This window comes from Mchenga conophoros, linkage group LG4, assembly GCF_057382185.1.
Source record: "Mchenga conophoros isolate Kocher_MC1m ecotype Shallow Benthic linkage group LG4, M_conophoros_male_GT1.1, whole genome shotgun sequence".
NCBI classification, from domain to species: domain Eukaryota; kingdom Metazoa; phylum Chordata; class Actinopteri; order Cichliformes; family Cichlidae; genus Mchenga; species Mchenga conophoros.
Genome location: NC_140529.1, coordinates 38,179,580 through 38,198,164, shown reverse-complemented (window position 1 = coordinate 38,198,164; position 18,585 = coordinate 38,179,580). Strand labels below are relative to the sequence as shown.

At 47.8% G+C, this 18,585-nt stretch overlaps 1 protein-coding gene across 3 annotated transcripts; it reads right to left on the bottom strand.

Moving 5' to 3' along the window:
• Positions 1–776: 776 nt before the first annotated feature.
• nlk1 (nemo-like kinase, type 1) lies at positions 777–17,250 on the bottom strand. 3 transcript variants are annotated; one of them, XM_085272285.1, is made up of 12 exons: positions 16,758–17,247; positions 15,861–16,268; positions 14,334–14,463; positions 14,191–14,246; positions 13,767–13,873; positions 12,862–12,947; positions 11,925–12,134; positions 11,434–11,535; positions 10,860–10,946; positions 7,716–7,914; positions 5,832–5,925; positions 777–5,060 (listed from the first exon to the last, which is right to left on the bottom strand). In XM_085272285.1, the coding sequence occupies exons 2-12, from the start codon at positions 16,166–16,168 to the stop codon at positions 5,012–5,014; spliced, it is 1,428 nt and encodes a 475-aa protein (XP_085128411.1). In that variant the 5' UTR covers positions 16,169–16,268; positions 16,758–17,247; the 3' UTR covers positions 777–5,011. The 3 variants fall into 3 exon arrangements, with proteins under 3 accessions (XP_085128411.1, XP_085128413.1, XP_085128414.1); XM_085272287.1 differs by lacking the exon at positions 16,758–17,247 and adding an exon at positions 16,434–16,711; XM_085272288.1 differs by lacking the exon at positions 10,860–10,946 and having other exon boundaries at positions 16,758–17,250.
• Between the last annotated feature and the right edge of the window lie 1,335 nt (positions 17,251–18,585).

Genomic DNA, 18,585 nt, shown 5'->3' with positions numbered 1-18,585 from the left:
TCTGTGGCTTCAACAGATGAATTCTTATATTATTAATGATTAATGCGAGCAGGTGAAAGGAGGAGAGAGTCAGAATAAATGAGTGTGAATCAGAGGGAGGCGAGGAAGGTGGAGGAATTTAAATACCAGCCACCAGAGAGGTGGAGACGAGTGAGAGCTGATCTGTGGAGGAGAGCAGCAGGAGGGAAGGGAGGGTTTAAAGACCTGCTGGGGTGGTTCAGAGACGGAGGAGGCCGAGCTGAAGATGTTGGACAGCAGGGACAGGACCAGAAATGAGTCCATCAGAGGGACAGCTCAGTCAGGGAGGCTGGGACAGTCTGAGCGTGTGCAGAGGAGGGAGGATGAAGAGACCTCAGGGGAGGTTTGTGGATGATCCTCTGTGGCGCCACCTAAAGGAAGCAGGTCGTGACTACTTTGTGAATTTACACACACACACACACACACACACACACACACACACACACACACTGCTCAAAACATTACAACAGGGGAAGGGAACTCCAGGCCTCGAGGGACGGTGTCCTGCAGGTTTTACACGTGTCCTCAACATGTCTCCAAGTTCTCCAGAGGCCTGGCAATGAACTAATCATATGATTCAGGTGTGCTGACCCAGGGTGAGATCTAAAACCTGCAGGCCTGGAGTCCCCCCCCCCCCCCTGCTGTAAAGTGTTTCTTTAATTTTTTGGAGCAGTCACATGACTGAGGAAAGCCGACATGAGATCATGCGGTGGATGCAGCGCAGCTGAAATGAGCTGCAGAGGAAACACGAGCCAGAGTTTTATCCAGTGTCCATTTATTTATGTATCTGTCATTCACTACTTTAACTCTAAACATTTTTTTAAGAAATTCAAGTATTTGTTGGGAACACAAGTCAAAAAAACCAAAAACTTTGCTAAAACAAAGACAAAAACATCTTTTTAAAACATCATATTTAGAATAATCAACACATCAAGTTTCTTTTCATAGAAGAAAAACGAGTCTAATCTCTACAGCAGAGCAGCCGCCTCGCTCCGCTTCACCCGACGGCTGATCTGAGAACAGTGCAGGGAGGGAAAGACCAAACACGGGTCGCCTAAGCTGGAAGGACCGCTACGACCACGACGACAGAAACGAGGAAAGAGACGAGTCCGGAGGGAAAACGGCCGAGTGACCGCGCGTCTCTCTGAAGTCAGAGTTGCACTTTTAGTCGCTGCGAACATCTGCTGAACATCTGCAGGCTGGAGAAACGACCCATTCATCATCGACCTTTAACAGAAACTCACAGAAATAGGATTTGTGACCCAATCTGCAGCAGGAAACGTGCTGCATGATATTTACATCACATGATGGTCGCTTTGTTTACCTGCAAGCAACCCGAGGCTGCTCGGACCTGATTGGTCAATACAAACAAAAGTGTGAGTCTCTGGACGAGTGACAGGTTTACCTGACGAGCCTCACGATCACACCGCCAAAAATAAACTTCGTTTTTTAAGAACACAAAATTGTTTCCTTGACTTTTCTTTAAGTCTCCTAAACGGCCGTTTTCCACAGTTGTTATTGAGTTTACTGTAACAACCTGCGGCGCTCAACGCTAACAAAGAAACGAACCAATCACACGACCTCCTGACGACGCTCCGGTGCCACCAATCTGTCCGTGCTCGTAATTTATAAGGAGGCCAAGAAAGAAGCTTCATGATGAACAATGTCGTCACACAGCCGAGCCTGTGCTGAGGAAAAGTTGGGCGTGAGGTGGAAGGAAACGCCTTCGAGGTTAAGCTCAAAGGTCTTCACACAGAATTCCTCTGCAGGACAAACCAACCAGCAGCAGCGTTCCGGTCATGTGACTGAAGTCAGACAGAGCTGTGCAGGGTTGTTGTTGTGTAAACGTTCTCGTTGTTGTTGTTGTTGTTGTGTAAACGTTCTCGTCTCCGGACTCGCATAAAAACAAAGAAAAACCCCAAAAAATCTAATTCGATCACAACAAACAAAAACAAAATAAAAGCCTGCTAATAAAATCACTTCCTAAAGATGAATTAAATAAAACGACCACAAAAGGTTTTCGTCATCTTCGACAAACTCAACCATTGCACAGCATTCAGACCCAAACGCTCTCCGCGGGGTAATAAATATACACATGCAGATATACAAGTCGCCCTCCGCGTTTCCACGGCGACGCAAGCTGAGGTTTCAGGGGTTCCAAGAAAGTTTAAAGAAACCAGGAGGGCGCAGGAGCGGCGCGGACGCCCGGCGCCGATCCCACCGAACCCAGGAAGCGAGGCACCGCGAGCTGTGGGTTCCCGCCGAGTCTTCACATCGCAAAGTTCGTGAAACAACCAAAAACAAACAAACTTGGGCTGCTTCGTCGACCCTCAGAGATCCTAAAAAGCTTCTTTGCAGTCACACGGCACTAAATAGGTGGGGGAGGGGCTGCCAATCTCCAATCAGAACCAGGCTGATGGATGACACGCCTGCTCAGCCACAGGTGTGATCACAGACGTCAACCTGCTGCTTCCTGATGCGATTTTTCCTTTTTCTTTACAACAAAATGAGAAACTGAAATTATTCATCAACTACTGAGAACATCAGGATGATTAATCTGCTGATTTCACACACACAGTAAAATCTGCTTCCGTGTTAAACAGGCGCCTCTCGCGTGTGAAACAGCGGCTAAAGCGGCGTCTGCTTATTTTCAAGGTGAAACCTTCCGTTTAGCGCGTTACCAAAACCACCAGCGGGCCCCTCAGACTGAAGGCCTGCAGGCTTGCGACCAATCACACTTCAGGAGAGCCGTGAGCATCAGGCACCGCTGATCGTCGACGCTTCAACGTTTTTAATGGTTTTGAAGCTACAAACATACGACTCCGCTTCCTGTCTGCGGCCGACACAGGATGGAGCGGTACAAGATAAATCGGGAGCTTTTACTCTGAAAATCCTCGTGCATATTTTCGGTCTTGTTCCCACCGCAGGACCAAAAGCCTTTTGAGGAACTGGGGTCATTTATCTGCGTTTCCTCCACAGGAGTCCAAACAAAGCCCAGAAACTCCCTTCAGCCACTTCCTGAAGATCCCAGCTCCGAATCCTCCATCTGATGTTTTTGTAATTCTCATTTTGGCCACAAGGAGACGACGAGCACACTGCATTTAAAAGATGGATGTTGCTGCTGCAGACGCCGTTTGGTTAGTGAAGTCCCGTTTTTCACTCGTGCTTTTAGGCGGGAACGATCTGACTGAAAACGGCACATCCCGCTGAGCCTCAGATCACCATGACAACCATAAACTACGAATCTCCTTCATGTTTTAGTCAGACGAGAAGCTGAGACCACAAACAGGAAAATGTTCGCAGAGCGACGCGCTTCTCTACAACTAACCCTTCCTGCAGCTAGGAGTCGCCCCCTGCTGGCCATTAGGAAGAACGCAGGTTTAAGGCACTTCTGCAGCGCGTTTTACACCATGCACAAGTGCCATTTAGCGCAGCACTTCCTGCGGCTGAAAACAAGTGTTAGAAAGAAAAAACTAAAGAGGGAAGCTGGAAAGACTCATTTTCATCCTGACAAACACTTCAGATCACACTCAGGAAAAACAAATCTGAGCTTCCAGAGTTTAGTAAAGGAACTGAGTTCTCTCAGATTTAGACGTGGGAACCCGATTACAGGGCTGAAGGACGGTTCCTGGGTTCTTGGGACCTTTAGGCTCCTGGGTGGTGGAGGAAACGCACCGCTGCCGTCCCGTTAGCACACCGGGGTAACACCGCCGCCTCCTTTTGTGGTTTCACGCAGTTCATCTATGAGGACACCTGAGCCTCCGCCTGACACGGGAAAACACAAACAAAAAAAAACAAAAAAACCCAGCAGCATTTCACCCACAGCGTCCCGTCCACACCGACTCAGAGCGAGCACGAGGTAAAAGTCACTGAATCTGGAGGAATGATGGGGAAAGTGGTTTCATTTCCCCTCCAGTTTATTCTTTTTATAGAGGCTTTTATTTTTCCTTGGATTGAGGTAACCTGCCACGGTGGAGACACACCCCTGTCAAACACTCAATAAATTAAAAGAAAACGTCACCGTCACTTCCTCTTCCTGTTAGCGAGGGCGGAGGAGGCGAGCGGGGAAGTGTCAGAACACACGCTGAGATGGGAGGGAAAAGTCCGCATTAGGGGAGAAGCTGCCACATATCTGCAGATATCTCTTTCTGATCAGAACACCGCATCAGACGACTCAAAGCAGTCACAATTTCCTGTCGTCCTTTTCAAAATAAGAGTCTGCCACCACACAGCCTGGAGAAATGAAACTGAGGACGATGAATTCCTGATTAAACTCCTGCTGGACGAGGGAGAAGGGTGGTCAAACACAAGAACCGAACAGCTCGCTGGGGGGTTGGGGGGGCAAAGGTAACCGTGTGTGCAGAAACACCTGTTGGTTAAAACCTGCTACATCTGTGAAATTGCATTATCATCACCACGCGGCCGCCATGAAGACGCCGCGAGGTGAAAACACAGTGAGTGATGTGGTATTTATAAAGAAAGGAAACAAAGACCTTGGCGATGTTTGGCGGGCGATGATGTCATACCGACCAACCCATTACATCGTAGGCAGCCCCGCCCCCCACCGTGTTTATCGCCTTTTCGAATGAATCCGTATTGCACAGGGCTGGAATGACTTCAAACATCAACTAAGCATCGAATCTACCAAACAGTTAAAATCTTTAAAGTCTCTACGAACACATGAAAATCCAAATCCAGTCCACTTCCTGTGTCTCACGTCAGCAGCTTTTTTTTTTTTTTTAAGTTCAGCACCGAAAAACGCCGAGCGTCAGAAGTTTGGGTCGAATCACGGGGGAGGAAATATTTGAGGTTTTTCACGAGGTCCTGGTGTGGGCGGGTGTGACGGTCTCCTCCAGGTGAAGGGAAAAAAAACAAAAAACAAAAAGGAAGAAGAAGAAAAGATGACCCAAACTCTTCAGTGCTTTCAGATGCCACAGCCAATGAAATCCCCTCTCAAACTGCCGTCGCTCCTCGAGATGCAGAGGAGCGCCGTTCATCTCTCCTCCTTCCTGGACACCTTAGAGGAGTGCCACGCAGTGGACCTGTGGAAACAAAGACGGTGAGTGTTCACCAGGCCAGGGCGACGTCATAGTCCTCAAAGAGACAGACGCTCATTTTTCTGTTAGAGACAATACTGAGGTCACCTTATTCAATGTAATGTATACAGCACCAAACCACAACAGCAGCCTCCTCAAGGCGGTTTATTTTGTAACCCCAACAATCAGACGGCCCCTACGAGCAAACACTTGGCAACAGTGGGAACAACAACAACAAAAAAAACACTCCCTTTTAACAGGAAGAGAGCTCCAGTAGAATCAGGCTCAGATGTGGAGGAGAGATTAATAATTAGATGCAGAGGTGTATAAACAGGGATTAAGGAAGAAGTCTGAGGAGCTTGGAAAGAAAAGCGTCTGGACTTCTTTAAGTTGCTTGAAGACGTTTCACCTCTCATCCGAGAAGCTTCTTCAGTTCTAAGGTCAAATGGTGGAGGGTGGCAGGTTAAAGCCCTGTGGGAGTTTCCCCCCCCAAGAGGGTCAATGGGATCTGGGACTCTCCACCATTTGACCCTAGAACTGAAAAAGTGTTTAAGACTTAAAAGTTGAATGAAGAAAACGCCTGTATGAGCTGCACTCGGTGACAGTAGGAATAAAGAACTCCTAAACAGGAAGAGACCACAAACAGAGCCGGATCAGGCTTATCTTGTAGTTTTGCACCGAGTCTATGTTATCAGTTTCAGCACAAACGCATTGATTTTAACGTCGCCTTGTTTTCCTCAACCCACCCTGAAGTCCTGCCCTCCTCATCCTCCTCACCTGATGAAAGTCTTGAAGGCAGCACTCTGAGGATTGATGCACAGCGGCACCCGTTTGCCCTGCTGGTGCTCCGTGATGAAGCGATGGATCAACTCTGAGGACAGAAACGGGATCATCAGCCGCAATCAGTCGCAAACATCACAAAGGAAGCTTACAGCTGTAACCTCCAGTTATGGAGGACAAACTGCAAAAATCGTTATATATAAAAAAAACAAAACAAAAACCCCACAGTATACCACACACACCACAAAGAATAATAAAATATCTAAATTAAATACGGTATTATAGAAAAACAAATAATTTCAAGAGTTTCAAATCATCTCGATGATGATTTCACCAGGTTTAGATCTCCACACTCCACTTTCACAGTGAAGGCTACTGCTCTCTCTCAGAGTTAGTGTTTGTTTGTAGGGCTTTTATTATGAAAGGTAAAGAGGATGTTTGTCAAAGACTTGTTTGACTGTGCGACATCAATCACCTACTGCTGGGAAAATTAAAGTAAAAACCTGTAACAAACATTACGTGGCTACGGCTCGGCCATATTATACCGTTCACAGTACAACGCTACAACGTTGGGCAACGATAAGAAAATGAAATATCGCGATAGAATATGGGTAAAACGCTCATGCGCAGTGCCTTTGTTTTCACACTGCGTGGTGTTTGTCCGTCAGACACACAAATTGTTTTGTAGAACATGCAAGCGGCCGTCGTTATTGCCGTATTTGTCAGACTACGGTGCTCGTAAATCTGGGAGTAATCTGGGTCCTAAACTCAGTTTACTTCAGGTCCTAAAGTCAAACGGCCACTGCAGCATCACTGAGAGTTAAACTGTCTAAATTCTTTCATCTTTAATAAAATGATCAGCGTTGCTGCTTTACCAGGTGTAACTATGAAGTTTAACATCCAGGCATCCATGAAAACAGAATTCATTACATTTAACGGAGTTAGACGTTAGCAGGAAGTTAGCGGAAGTTAGCTCGCTAATTACTTAAACACGCACACTTTACTTTTACTTTTATAGCATGTTCTGACAGAGATTTCTGAAGCATTCAAACGTACAGCTCTGCTGTCACTTCCAACATGAATGAAAGCAGAAAACTAAACAGCAGTGACGTTTGTAGGGTTACTGAAGTTGGGCTAGCTGCTATATAACGATGTGCTACGTGATCGCTAGCTACACAGCTATGTTAGCATAGCATAAACAGTGAAGCTGCAGGATGAATGCTAACTTTCTTCCACCCGATTAAAGTTAACGTGAAGGTTCTTCATGGTTAGAGACAAATGCAATCGCATGGCAGGATGCTGTAAACGGACCAAACTTCAGTCAGGAGAACAACTGAGATAATCCATCCACAATACGAGGTTAGTCATTCATATACTGCAACAACACAGGAACAGAGCTGCTGTGATAGAATTCAGCATTAATGAATCAATGGTACAGAAGTGGAGGAAGCAAGAAGAATGAGCTGAATAAAGTTTGATTTATCTGACTGCTTTGTTTTGCTTAATGTGCCTTATAATCCCGTGCAGCTTGTGGTCGGAAAAGTCCGTATTTGACTTTTTTATTTGGCACACTGCAGTTTAATGTTGCAAAGCTCCTCTTTTTAACTTCAGTGGATATTATACATGGTTAACTCAGGATATGTCAGCACATTTCTACTGGAGATGCCTTTGGTTAAACTTTCAGCAAGGAATTTGTATTTGCACTGTTAAATGTTGTTAGCCAATTATATCGTCAGTTATATCGTTTTCACAAATTTTCAAATATATATCGTGATGAATATTTTTGCCCATATCGCCCTAATCTATTCGTGACCCAGAGCGAGTCGCGCTTTCATGCTCAGACTGCCGCCAAAGGAAAGCATCACGGTGCCGCCGGCGTACCTTTCCCCTGCCACACTGACAGCAGGCTGTTCTCGTAGCTGTGGCTGAACGGACGCTCAGCGACCGGCTCAAAGTCCCGGGTGTAAACTCGCCCGCTGGGGACGGAGTAGCAGCACTGACACATGCAGGTGTGGTAACGCAGACGCCCTTCATCCAGGTAAGGGTGGGAGAGGGCGTCGCTGCCCGAAATCCTCTTGGCCTGAAGAGAAGAGCAGAGGAACAGTGAATAATTCTCCAGCTGACGGATTCAGGTGAGACCATACCACCATACCACCTTTATTTATAAAGCACTTTAACATAAAACCAGAGTTCACAAAGTGCTGTACATGCTAAAAGCATAAGTAAAGAAAATTAAAATGAGATAAGATAAAATAAATAACTAAAAAAAAAACTAAAATAAATTAAAACATGTCAAAACAAATTAAGTCAACCCCTCTAATCAATGCCAAAGGCTTCAGCGAATAAATATGTTTTAAGAAGACTTTTAAATTCAGAGAGAGAAGAGGCCTGCCTAACATGCAAGGGTAGATCATTCCACAACTTTGGAGCAGCTACAGCAAAAGCACGATCACCTTTAAATTTATACTTAGTTTTCGGTACCTTAAGGAGCTGCTGATTGGCGGACCTAAGGGAACGGGCAGGTGTATATGGTTGTAGTAGCTCCGAGAGGTAAGGGGGGGGCCAGGCCATTAAGAGATTTAAAAGCAAATAAGAGAATTTTAAAAACAATCCTGAAATGTACAGGTAGCCAGTGGAGTGAAATTAAAATTGGGGTAATGTGCTCAAACTTTTTTGTTCCAGTTAAGAGACGTGCTGCAGCATTTTGCACAACCTGCAGGCGCCTAATGGACGCATCACTAACCCCAAAATAAAGTGCGTTACAATAATCCAGCCTAGAAGTAACAAAGGCATGGATTACTGTCTGAAAATGCTGTTTCGATAAGATAGCCAAAATAAAGCCTAATTCCCTCAAATGAAAAAAGCTAGATCTTACAACAGCTCTGACCTGGCTTTCAAGTTTAAGATTTGCCTCTATTTTAACTCCCAGTTTAGTGATGACTGGTTTAACATACTGTGCCAGTGAACCAAGATCTATAATAGTGGCCTCAGAAGCGCCACCAAAAACCATCACTTCTGTTTTCTGTTCATTAAAATGTAAAAGGTTCAAAGCCATCCAGGCCCTTATTTCATCAAGGCATCTGAGCAGCGGGTCTACTGAGAAGCCATTTATCTTTTTAAGTGGGAAATAAATCTGGGAGTCATCGGCGTAGCAGTGGAAAGAAATCCCATGTTTCCTGAAAATAGACCCAAGGGGTCGGAGATCTAGAGAGAAAAGAAGCGGGCCTAAAACTGAACCCTGTGGGACCCCACATTGAAGAGAAGCAGCAGAGGATACAAACTCCCCGAGTTTCACAGAGAAAGTTCACTCTGCCAAATAGGATCTGAGCCACTGCAGTGCGGTACTCCGCATACCCACCAACTGCTCTAAACGGGAAATTAAAATATTATGATCCACTGTATCAAAAGCAGCAGTTAAATCTAACAGCACAATAATAACACAGTCACCTGAGTCATTTGCCAAAAACACATCATTAAAAACTCTTAAAAGGGCAGATTCGGTATGTAAAGCTTTAAAACCAGATTGGAAAACTTCTAAAATACCGTGTTCTTCTAGGAAGGACATTAATTGCTTGTAAACTACCTTTTCAAGAATCTTTGAGATAAAAGGCAGTTTGGAAATAGGTCTGTAATTCGCAATAATATCAGGATCAAGAGCAGGTTTCTTGAGTAGAGGCTGAATCACCGCATGTTTGAGATTGACAGGTACAACACCAGAGGACAAACTACTATTTACAATGGATTGTACAGCTGATGCTATAGTGAGAAAAACCTCTTTGAAAAATTGAGGAAGGAGAGCATCATAAGGGGAACCTGAGGGCTTCATGTGAGCAACCAACTCCTGCAGGCAGAGCAAGGAAACTGGCTCGAACCTGTCAAAGACAGCAGAGCTAGGGACAGGGGTAGAGCCCAAGTACTGAGCCCTGTGCAACACCCTCAAGGAAACTACCAGTCACACACATTCAGCCGGGTGTCACGTGAACATCTGTCCTGCTGGACTAAAACCAGCGCTCAGCTAACGAGTGACACCTGAGTTTGGCAGTGGATCAACAGCTGTGCTCGATCGTGTCACCACTTTCACGGAAAGGCCGTGCACGTGCTGCTTTTCATACAGCACAAATATCCACAGATACAAGGCGCAACCCGGGCACAGAGTTAAGGTCTCAGTGTGAGCAGAAGATTTAAAATGTCAGACGAGCTGCATTAAATCCACTCTGAGACGAAACGCTAACAAAACAAAAATCAGTCCAGTTCCTCGAATGAAAGATGAAAATCTGCACTTCAAGCATCTGTTTGGTTTTTAAATCCACGGTGTTGAGAGAGACAACAGCTGTGACAAAAGCACAGCTGTGGAAACATCTGGGCTGCACCGCCCAGAGTTCCACCTTCTGGCTGCAGTAGTGAGTTACATCACAATGGATACTTATCAGTGGGACAGAAACCTTTTCTGTGCTGACGTCACCGAGTCGCCTCAGCTGTTACAGCTCAGCGATAACTGTCCAGGGTTTAATTTCCTCAGCAGTAAATATGATATCTGGTAACAGCAACAGTACGTGGCTCTCCTGAACCCCAAACTGTGACGAGGAAAAACCCTGAAGACCCATCAATCAGCTGGTGTTACTTACAAGTCCACAAGACCCGCTCACCAAATCACTCGCCAACGACTAAAAACCCAGAGATTTACCGCCGTCATGCTCGCTCTCTTCCGAGCTTCCTGCCAGGGTCGCCGACTCCTCTTCCTTCTTCTAACATCTAGAGACTCGTAGCCAATGGCGTGTGCCGCTCACCAAACTTACACCCTGAAAGAAGCGGCGAGGGCACCGAGCGGGAACGAAAGCCGAGCAGACCTCGCCGTTACAGGCGATGCGACTTAAAGCTGTTCGTTGGAGTAAAACAGCTGCAGCGTTAATTCAGACCGAGGTGTCCATGTTTGGGTCACAACAGCAAACATTAAACAGAACGAGCTGAAGGTCAGAAGACGACAGAGCGCCGGAGGAGCCGGACATCAGCTCAGCATCAACTCACCGGATCAAAGACCAGCATCCGGCAGAGGAGGTGCACGGCCTCGTGGGTCGCTCCGTCAGACAGCATGTAGAGCACCGACAGCGACGGCTGAGGACCAGAAACAGCACGAACAACAAGTCAGCACCGGAGACGCTGAGACGATCAACACAAAGAATGAATGCAGCAGAGTCACAGTCAACGTTTTTAAAACTTTAAGACTTCCTGGTTCAAGTGTTTGTGATCGTCTGCGGTACAAAAGTTTCAGACTTTTCAAAAACATGAATTGTGATTGTTTGTGCGAATGCGAGTCTGCAGCTGCAACGCAGCAGAACTTCAGGTCAGATCTGATCTTCCATCATCACTCTGTCCCACATTTCCCAGTAAACCCACCTCATTACCTGGCAGACATTTTGGATGTGTACCGTGTCTGTAAAGCGTTACACAACCACCACACGTTAGCGGGAGCTGCGGGGTGACCGAGTGGGCGGCTACTGTGAACACACGTGTGTAATAAAAGAAAGCAACGCGGCCTTCTTCCAGAGCAGAGAGCGGCGTGCTGCTGCTCAGCTCACGAGCACACCACGCAGTCACGTACCGGTTTGTGCGGCCCCCTCAGGATGTGGGCCCGGGCGCCCTCGCAGGCCGCTGCCAGGGCCGACAGAGGCGGCGTTCCCAGCAGGTCGGTGATCAGGTCCAGCTGCGACACAGAGACAGACCGCTTCACATCACAGAAGACCAGACAAAGGTTTGGATTTGTGGATCCTCAGAGCTGGAACAGCCGTGCCGCCATCTTTAATCCCACTTTCCGCGGCACGACTCAAACACGGATTCTACCTGAGCCGAGTCCACAGGTGAAAATTTTAACATGTTCATATAAACTGAAATCAAAGCTGAGAGGTGGATGTACATCAAAAGTTCAAAGGTCAAAGTTACGCATACATACCTGAACATCATCTTAGCCACACCTCTGAACTAACAGGAGGAGGAGCTAACCCTGTCACCTGACTGAACCTGTTATCAGCAGCTCTGCAGGTTTTTGTTTTTAAATGAATGTGTTGCCGGTTGCCATGGCGCCCGGCGTCTCACCTGCTGAATGGGACTCTGAGCCTGGAAGAGGATGCGTCGCCCCAGCAGTTCGGCGAAGATGCAGCCCACCGACCACACGTCGATGGCCGAGCTGTAGTGCCGGCAGCCCATCAGCACCTCCGGCGCCCTGTAGTACTGAGTCACCACCTCCTGCGTCATGTGACGTGACGGGTCGGGCTCCTCCACGCGCGCCAGGCCGAAGTCACAAATCTGAGCAAAATGGAAAAAACGTCAACAGCTCTATCCGAGTCACTCGAGCAAGCAGCTGATTGGTTTCCTCGTGTTTTGGAAAGGCGGCAACTTTTGTCCCTCCCACAGCGCGGCGTCAGGCCCAAACGCAGCAAAGACGTTTCAACACCACGAAAATCTGAGTAACTTCCCAACGAGTGGTTTCCTCAGACTCATCGGCTCCTCCTGCTTGGTGTAGCTACAAACGCCGCTGTGAGAGCATCGCCGTCTCTGAGCCTGGTACAGGTCGGAAAAGTATCTGTTGTATGTGTTAATTATTGCCACAACGATCGTGTTTTAAATAAAGCGCGCCTCGTTTTTGCCCTTAAAAAGCTCAAACAGACGCCCTCGTCCAGTCGCTAAACCCCGCCCCTTTTCCACTCCAGTTTCAGCTTTAACTGGTGATTTCATGAACGGGAGCCGTGCGTCTCTCTGCACCACGCCTGCCACAGACTGGGGATCTGTGACCCCCCCGCCCCCCGCTTAAACAGCTGTGATAGGCTCCACCCCCTGGATCATCAGAAAATCGTTCCAACGTTTTAGCCGCCAGCACTGACCGCGGTGGTTTTGCAGGTGTCGATTTTGCATCTCGACCGTAACGCAGAGCAGCACAAGTTACCATGGCAATGTACTTGGTAACAAGCGAACCGCCTTCATAACCCCGGTAACCAGGCCTCGCGGCCTCTGATACAGGCGAGTGCGGCGTTACCTTGAGCAGGCAGTTGCTGTTGACCAGCAGGTTTCCGGGTTTGATGTCTCTGTGCAGGATCCCAGCGGAGTGCAGGTACTTCAAACCTGGACAGGAAACAGAGAGGAGGTCAGAGTTTTAAGCCTTCACCTGCTGAACCTCGATTCTGCACCGTCTGTATCGATATGCGCCGAGGTCGTCACCTTCATGGAGGAAAGAGTTAAAGTCGTCCTCCTGGTGAGCGACGACAACGTTTAAATCAGCGGTCCCCGCCGTCCGGTTTATGCCCAACAACATTTTCACAGGCCGGCCTTTAAGGTGTCGCAGATAAATACAACAAAATCAAACCGGCACCAAAAGAAGATTTATTCATAACGCAGGAAAGACCCGGAGAAACCGAGTGAACGATAGAAACGAGCCTCAACTCTCGCGGCCCGGGACTGGTCCGTGGTCCGGGGACCGCTGGTCTAAACCACCAGCATCACTGTGACGACTTCTTTCACTCTCCTCCGTTTCTGCTATTCTGCTTCCATCTCGAGACATCACACGTCACCGACCCGCCCGGCGAGGTGACGAAGACAACTAACTCCCAGAACTACAGCAGGAAACTCACTTCCTCCAGTGAAGTTTAAAATTTCATTACTAATCTGAGATTTAAAGGGAAAGATGGAGCCTGCAGTAGGACACGCTGCTCGCTGCAGCTTATGAGACCGTCACAGGAAAGTAAACAAAGCGAGGCAGCGAGACTGAACGACTGTTTAAATATAGGCCGAGACATTCGGAGGCGGATGATGATCGGCAGCTTTGCCTCTTCAGGAGAAAGATGGACGTGTGCGTTTGAAGCCGGCGGTGTATTTAAATCTCGTACTGAACGCGATCATGTCGCTCGGCCCGTGTGGCGGCGGGACGCGAAAGAGCCGGCTCACCTCGGAGGATCTGGTAGAGGAAGACCTTGATGTGGTCCGTGGTGAGCGGCTGAGGAGACACGATCACTTTGTGGAGGTCGCTCTGCATCAGCTCTGTTATCACGTAGCTGCGGGGCGGTGAGCAGTCAAGGAAAAAAAATAAAATGCACACGCTCACACACGGACCGACCTCCGCCTACACGAGCACGACGCATCGCCCAGCACCGGCCTCCGAGGCGGGGGAGCGCCGGGGCCGCTCAGTGAAAAGTGCCGATGTAACATTTTTTAGAAATGATGCACATTAAATATTCATCAGCAGCCTCGTGCTTCACATCTGCGAGGAGCTGGATTTAGACCGGACACCGGCGGCTAAATTAAGCGAGTTAAAGGAGGACGTGAGGGAGAACTAATGAGGAGAAACTGGGACAGAAGGACTGAAGGATACATCTCCTCGAAGCAGTCGATCTGCGGAGGCTGCAGAATGTCCAGAGCCGACAGAACCTGCACGGAGAGAGAAAAACGGCATCAGCTCAGCGTCCACATCCAAATAAGAGCCTCTTCAAAATAAAAGCGCCCGCAGGTCGTTACATTGTCGTGTTTGAAGAAGCACAGCATCCGCAGCTCTCTGAAGACCCTCTTGCAGGAGACCAGGTTCTGGAAGACGTTGGGCATCTTCTTCAAAGCCACCTTCCGGCCGTCCCGAGGATCGGTCACAGACCTGTGAGGAAACGAGGCGCACGCTTCCTGTCACAGCTAGAAGACAGTCTGACGACACAGTTTAGGGTCGCTCGGTCTGCAGACACACAACAGCTAACTGCTGCTCAAAGTGAATAAAGTTACAGTGAGTCACAGGTTCAGCGCAGCGACTCTAGTGCTCGACACAAAGCAGGCCTCAGGCCATGGCGGGTTAATCCTTTAAGTTTGGGCTGAAAACGCTGCATCTAAGAGACGAGACGGTGCTGCTGGAGGACAGGTGCAGTTACCCAAGTGTGGGGCTCACGTCACACACCTACATCAGCCTCACTGTGAAGCAGAGGCCACGTTCATATGGATGCAACTGCAAATGAGCCGTGTATTCCTCATATGCTGATGCCAAACCACATACAGGGACGTGCACGCCCACGGTACCAGAAGATCAGGGCCAAACATTTTTACTATGACTGTTTAACCAACACGACTCATGAACGTACACAGGAAGCAGAATTAAAGCTTCACAGTAAATGTGCTGGCCCCTCTTTGGGCTGCAGCGTCTCTGGTGGACGGCGCTAATCTAAAGACGAGGGAAACAAGCTGCTCGTCTGCACACGGCTTCACCTGGAAAACAGACATTTATAAAAAACACTCAGTGAGGGGGAGCTCTGATTGGTCAGTTACATTAAAATGAATCCCTGTATGAGGTCTTTAAACCTCCGATGTGATTATTAAAGTAAACTGAACAGAGTGTGGAAGACAAGACGAAGAGCAGCATCAGCTCCTTTGACCTTTGAATAAATCTTGTTTCACTGAGCCTGATTTAGCAGCCTGTCACAGACCCACCCCCCCAGCAGCAGTGAAGATGATGCTGTTGTAGTTTGCGGTGGAGCCTCAGGCGGCCGTGGTTTGGTCTACAGTAATGATGTGCAGTTCTCACAGACAGTTTTACTCTCCAAACTCCAGCTCCTATACCAGCTGGGAAGCAACCGTGACGTTTACCTGTCGTGAATCCAGCCCGGCTTACATAACAGCAAACACACATTTTCTAACATGTTATACACGACCTGTTGACTTATCGGCCCACTGACAACCAATCACATGGGTTCAGGCTTTATCCAAAACACACAACCCTGAGGACAGCTTGGCCAGGTTACAGCTGGGGGGCAAGGCCTCAGGCTGCAGCTGTGCAGAGCATCAAAGGTCTAAAACCACTCAAACCAGCTTAACCAGAAATGATCAGAGGCTGGTGATGAACCCAGATGGCGATGAGGTGATGCCATCTTGTGTGGTGACAGTTTGAGCGCATGTAAACAAAGATGGAGCTGAGTTTCAAGTCTGCACAAACAAGATGGAAGTCGGAGCAGAGGGAGCTTTCTGACAGCAGGGATGTGAAGCATGATTACGATCACAGCGTTTTCTTACCAAACAACTCCAAATGCGCCATAACCGATGGGTCGGTCTGGCTCCATCTCTGCGGGGCTCGGCACCTCGCTGGCTGGGTTGCTGTAGGGCTGAGGCACCGCCGCGCCGCCGCCGGTGCTTCCTCCGAGGGCTGTGGGGTGACGAGGGGTCCCTGCCGGGGCGGTGGGTCCGGTGAGGCACGGTGTGGCGCTGAGGCCCGTGGAGGGGGCTCCGCAGGAGGAGCTCACGCAGAAATACTTGTGGCCCAGCTCAGAGCCCGGAAATAGGTCTCCACACACGGTCTGCCGGCCTGCGCCGTGAAATGCCATCCTCCTCCCGGAGCACCACCCGGACACGGTCGCGTTATCTGCCGCTGCCTGCTGCTGCTAGGCTCGGAGGACCCGCAGCTCCCCGTTAAGCATGCCCAGCCTGTGAAGGAGGCAGACACACGTCAACGCGCTGTGGCTTGAAACACAAACACGTTCACAGGCCGAAGTGTGCTAGTTAAATCCGGGCTAAATCCAGGCCCGCGGCGGAACGGACCTCCGACACAGCCGAGCCGAGCCACCTTTGTTTGTATCAGGCTGCGCTCACCTGGTTAGTGGAGCAGCTAGCATCCCCCGGCTAACTAACGAGTCAGCGTCCAAAAACAGAAATATAAAATAATCCACCCGCTGCTCCATCACCCAGCTCTGCTGCAGAGACCACAGCACCCACTCAAGCACACGCATCGATATTCACTCTTATTTTTCTTCTAAAACCAATAAAACAAAAACGCGTCCGCAGCTAACCAGCTGTTCTGGCTAACCAGTTAACCCCCCCGATGACCCACATAACCATCACCGGCCGGACGAGCTGACCTAGATCGACTAAGAAAGCGAGCTTTCCCCCGCGAGGTCCAAAAATGAGCCTACAAACCTGACTCGGTTAAGCAGCCGATAGCATGACACGGAAACGGGCTTAAAGAAGGCGAGAAAAGCCGAGTTAAATCCTCGAGCTAGCCGGGATGGTTAGCCAGCGGAGCCGCTAGCTGCAGCTAGCTGCGGGCTGCTCACTAGCTGGCCGCGACGCCGTCACAGGCGGAGAAGAAGCGTCCATATAGGCGGTTTCTCCTCTTTTCCGGGTGGAGGTTCATCCAACGGCAGGTTCCGAGCGGGGCTTCGACCCAGCAGGGCTTCGGCTCCGGACTACAGCGACAGCTTAGCCCGGCTAGCCTGTAGGAGGAGCAGGTGAAGCCGGATGGGGAGGGTGGATGATTTTTTTTTTCCCCACTCTGCTGTAAACACTGGGTGACAAATTAAAGGAAAAGAAAACCCAGAATAAACGAGGATAAATGCAGGTGCTTCCTGACACAGGTGCGCCACATGGTAACAGCCAATCAGCATCCAGCCCTGTTCTGCACAGGTGTGAACACAGCAGGCAGGTTCAGCGGATTCTGGAGGCGTTTAAAATGGATCAACAGGGCTGATTGTTGGCGACCATTATTGGTGCAAATTCTGGTATCGGTAGGACCCCACGTAAACACACGGCCGCTATCCCCGATAACAATGCCGATACTTTCATCCAGCTAATGTAGGGGAGAGGTGAATCATCAACATGTTTGCAAATTCTGAACACATTTTAATGAGCACTACATCACTGTTTTTACTTTCCATAATAATTAGATAACACAACAGAAGATATTTCAGAATATTTCATTTTAAAACTTTGTTGGAGTCCTACGATGTAAATGTGCGTCTCTAAAGAACTCAGAGTCACCATCTGCTGTCTGTAAAACAAAAGACATCAATACAAATTCTATATTTATATATACATTTTATAAAATGATCTTTTTCCCAATTATTGGAGTAGTAGTATTTTTAATGTATTTTTCCATGACAAAAAATTATTTAACTACGCACTGAAACAATGTATCTATCTGACCGTTTATACGCAGCCAGTATTTGGATTATTATATAACACTCTTGATAATCGGTCATCATTGGGTTATATGGAGGACTCAAACTGCCACAGTTTAACATAAATAACTCAAATACGTCAAAGTATATTTAAATTAATTGAGGTAGTATTTTATAAAATGTGGCAAAAATGTATTTTAACCTGAATTAACAAATACAAAATATAGAAGTTTACAGGCAAAATAAACCCCATAAAATAAAATACTTATCATCTGATTTATACTTTTTAAATATTGATTTGATATAAATTTAACCCTGATTCATTCTTTTTTTATATGGACTTTGTTTTGAAGCCTTTCCTTACACAGAGCCCAGTATTACAGGAACTACTCTGACTGTTTTAATATGGAGGACTAACAAATACTTATATATTAAAAAAAAAAAAAAGTACTTTCTATTAAAGGCAAACACGGGGGACGCAGCAGACAAATGGATTCATATTTAAGGAAGAAAAGTCCTGAGCATAAGTTAGCGCTATCTCACCTCAGTCTGAGGCTCAGACTGAATAGAAACATTACGAGCTGCTAAATCGGAGCTAACGGGCCCGTTAGCTTTTCTGAGCCGGTTCACCGACACCTTTAACTTTTTCAGTGCTTCAGATGAAACATCCACATTCAGCACCCACTCAGACACTGTGAAGATGACCTGAACTCGAGTCCACACGTGCGTTTTACTGCCTTTTAATACAGTAACAGTAACGAGGCGCTATGCACTATGCATCAAGTACAATCAATATGCACAGCCACAGAAAATGTGTCACCAAGGTAGCTACAAATTACATGGCAAGT

What these genes read in the sequence shown, in the direction of transcription:
- nlk1 (XM_085272285.1), bottom strand. Translation starts at nt 16,168, where the DNA reads ATGGCATTTCACGGCGCAGGCCGGCAGACCGTGTGTGGAGACCTATTT. An exon ending in TGAGGGGGCCGCACAAACCG is followed by an intron (nt 10,947 to 11,433) that starts GTACGTGACTGC and finishes TCTGGTCCTCAG; the next exon opens with CCGTCGCTGTCGGTGCTCTA. An exon ending in GCCTTCAAGACTTTCATCAG is followed by an intron (nt 5,061 to 5,831) that starts GTGAGGAGGATG and finishes TTGTTTCCACAG; the next exon opens with GTCCACTGCGTGGCACTCCT.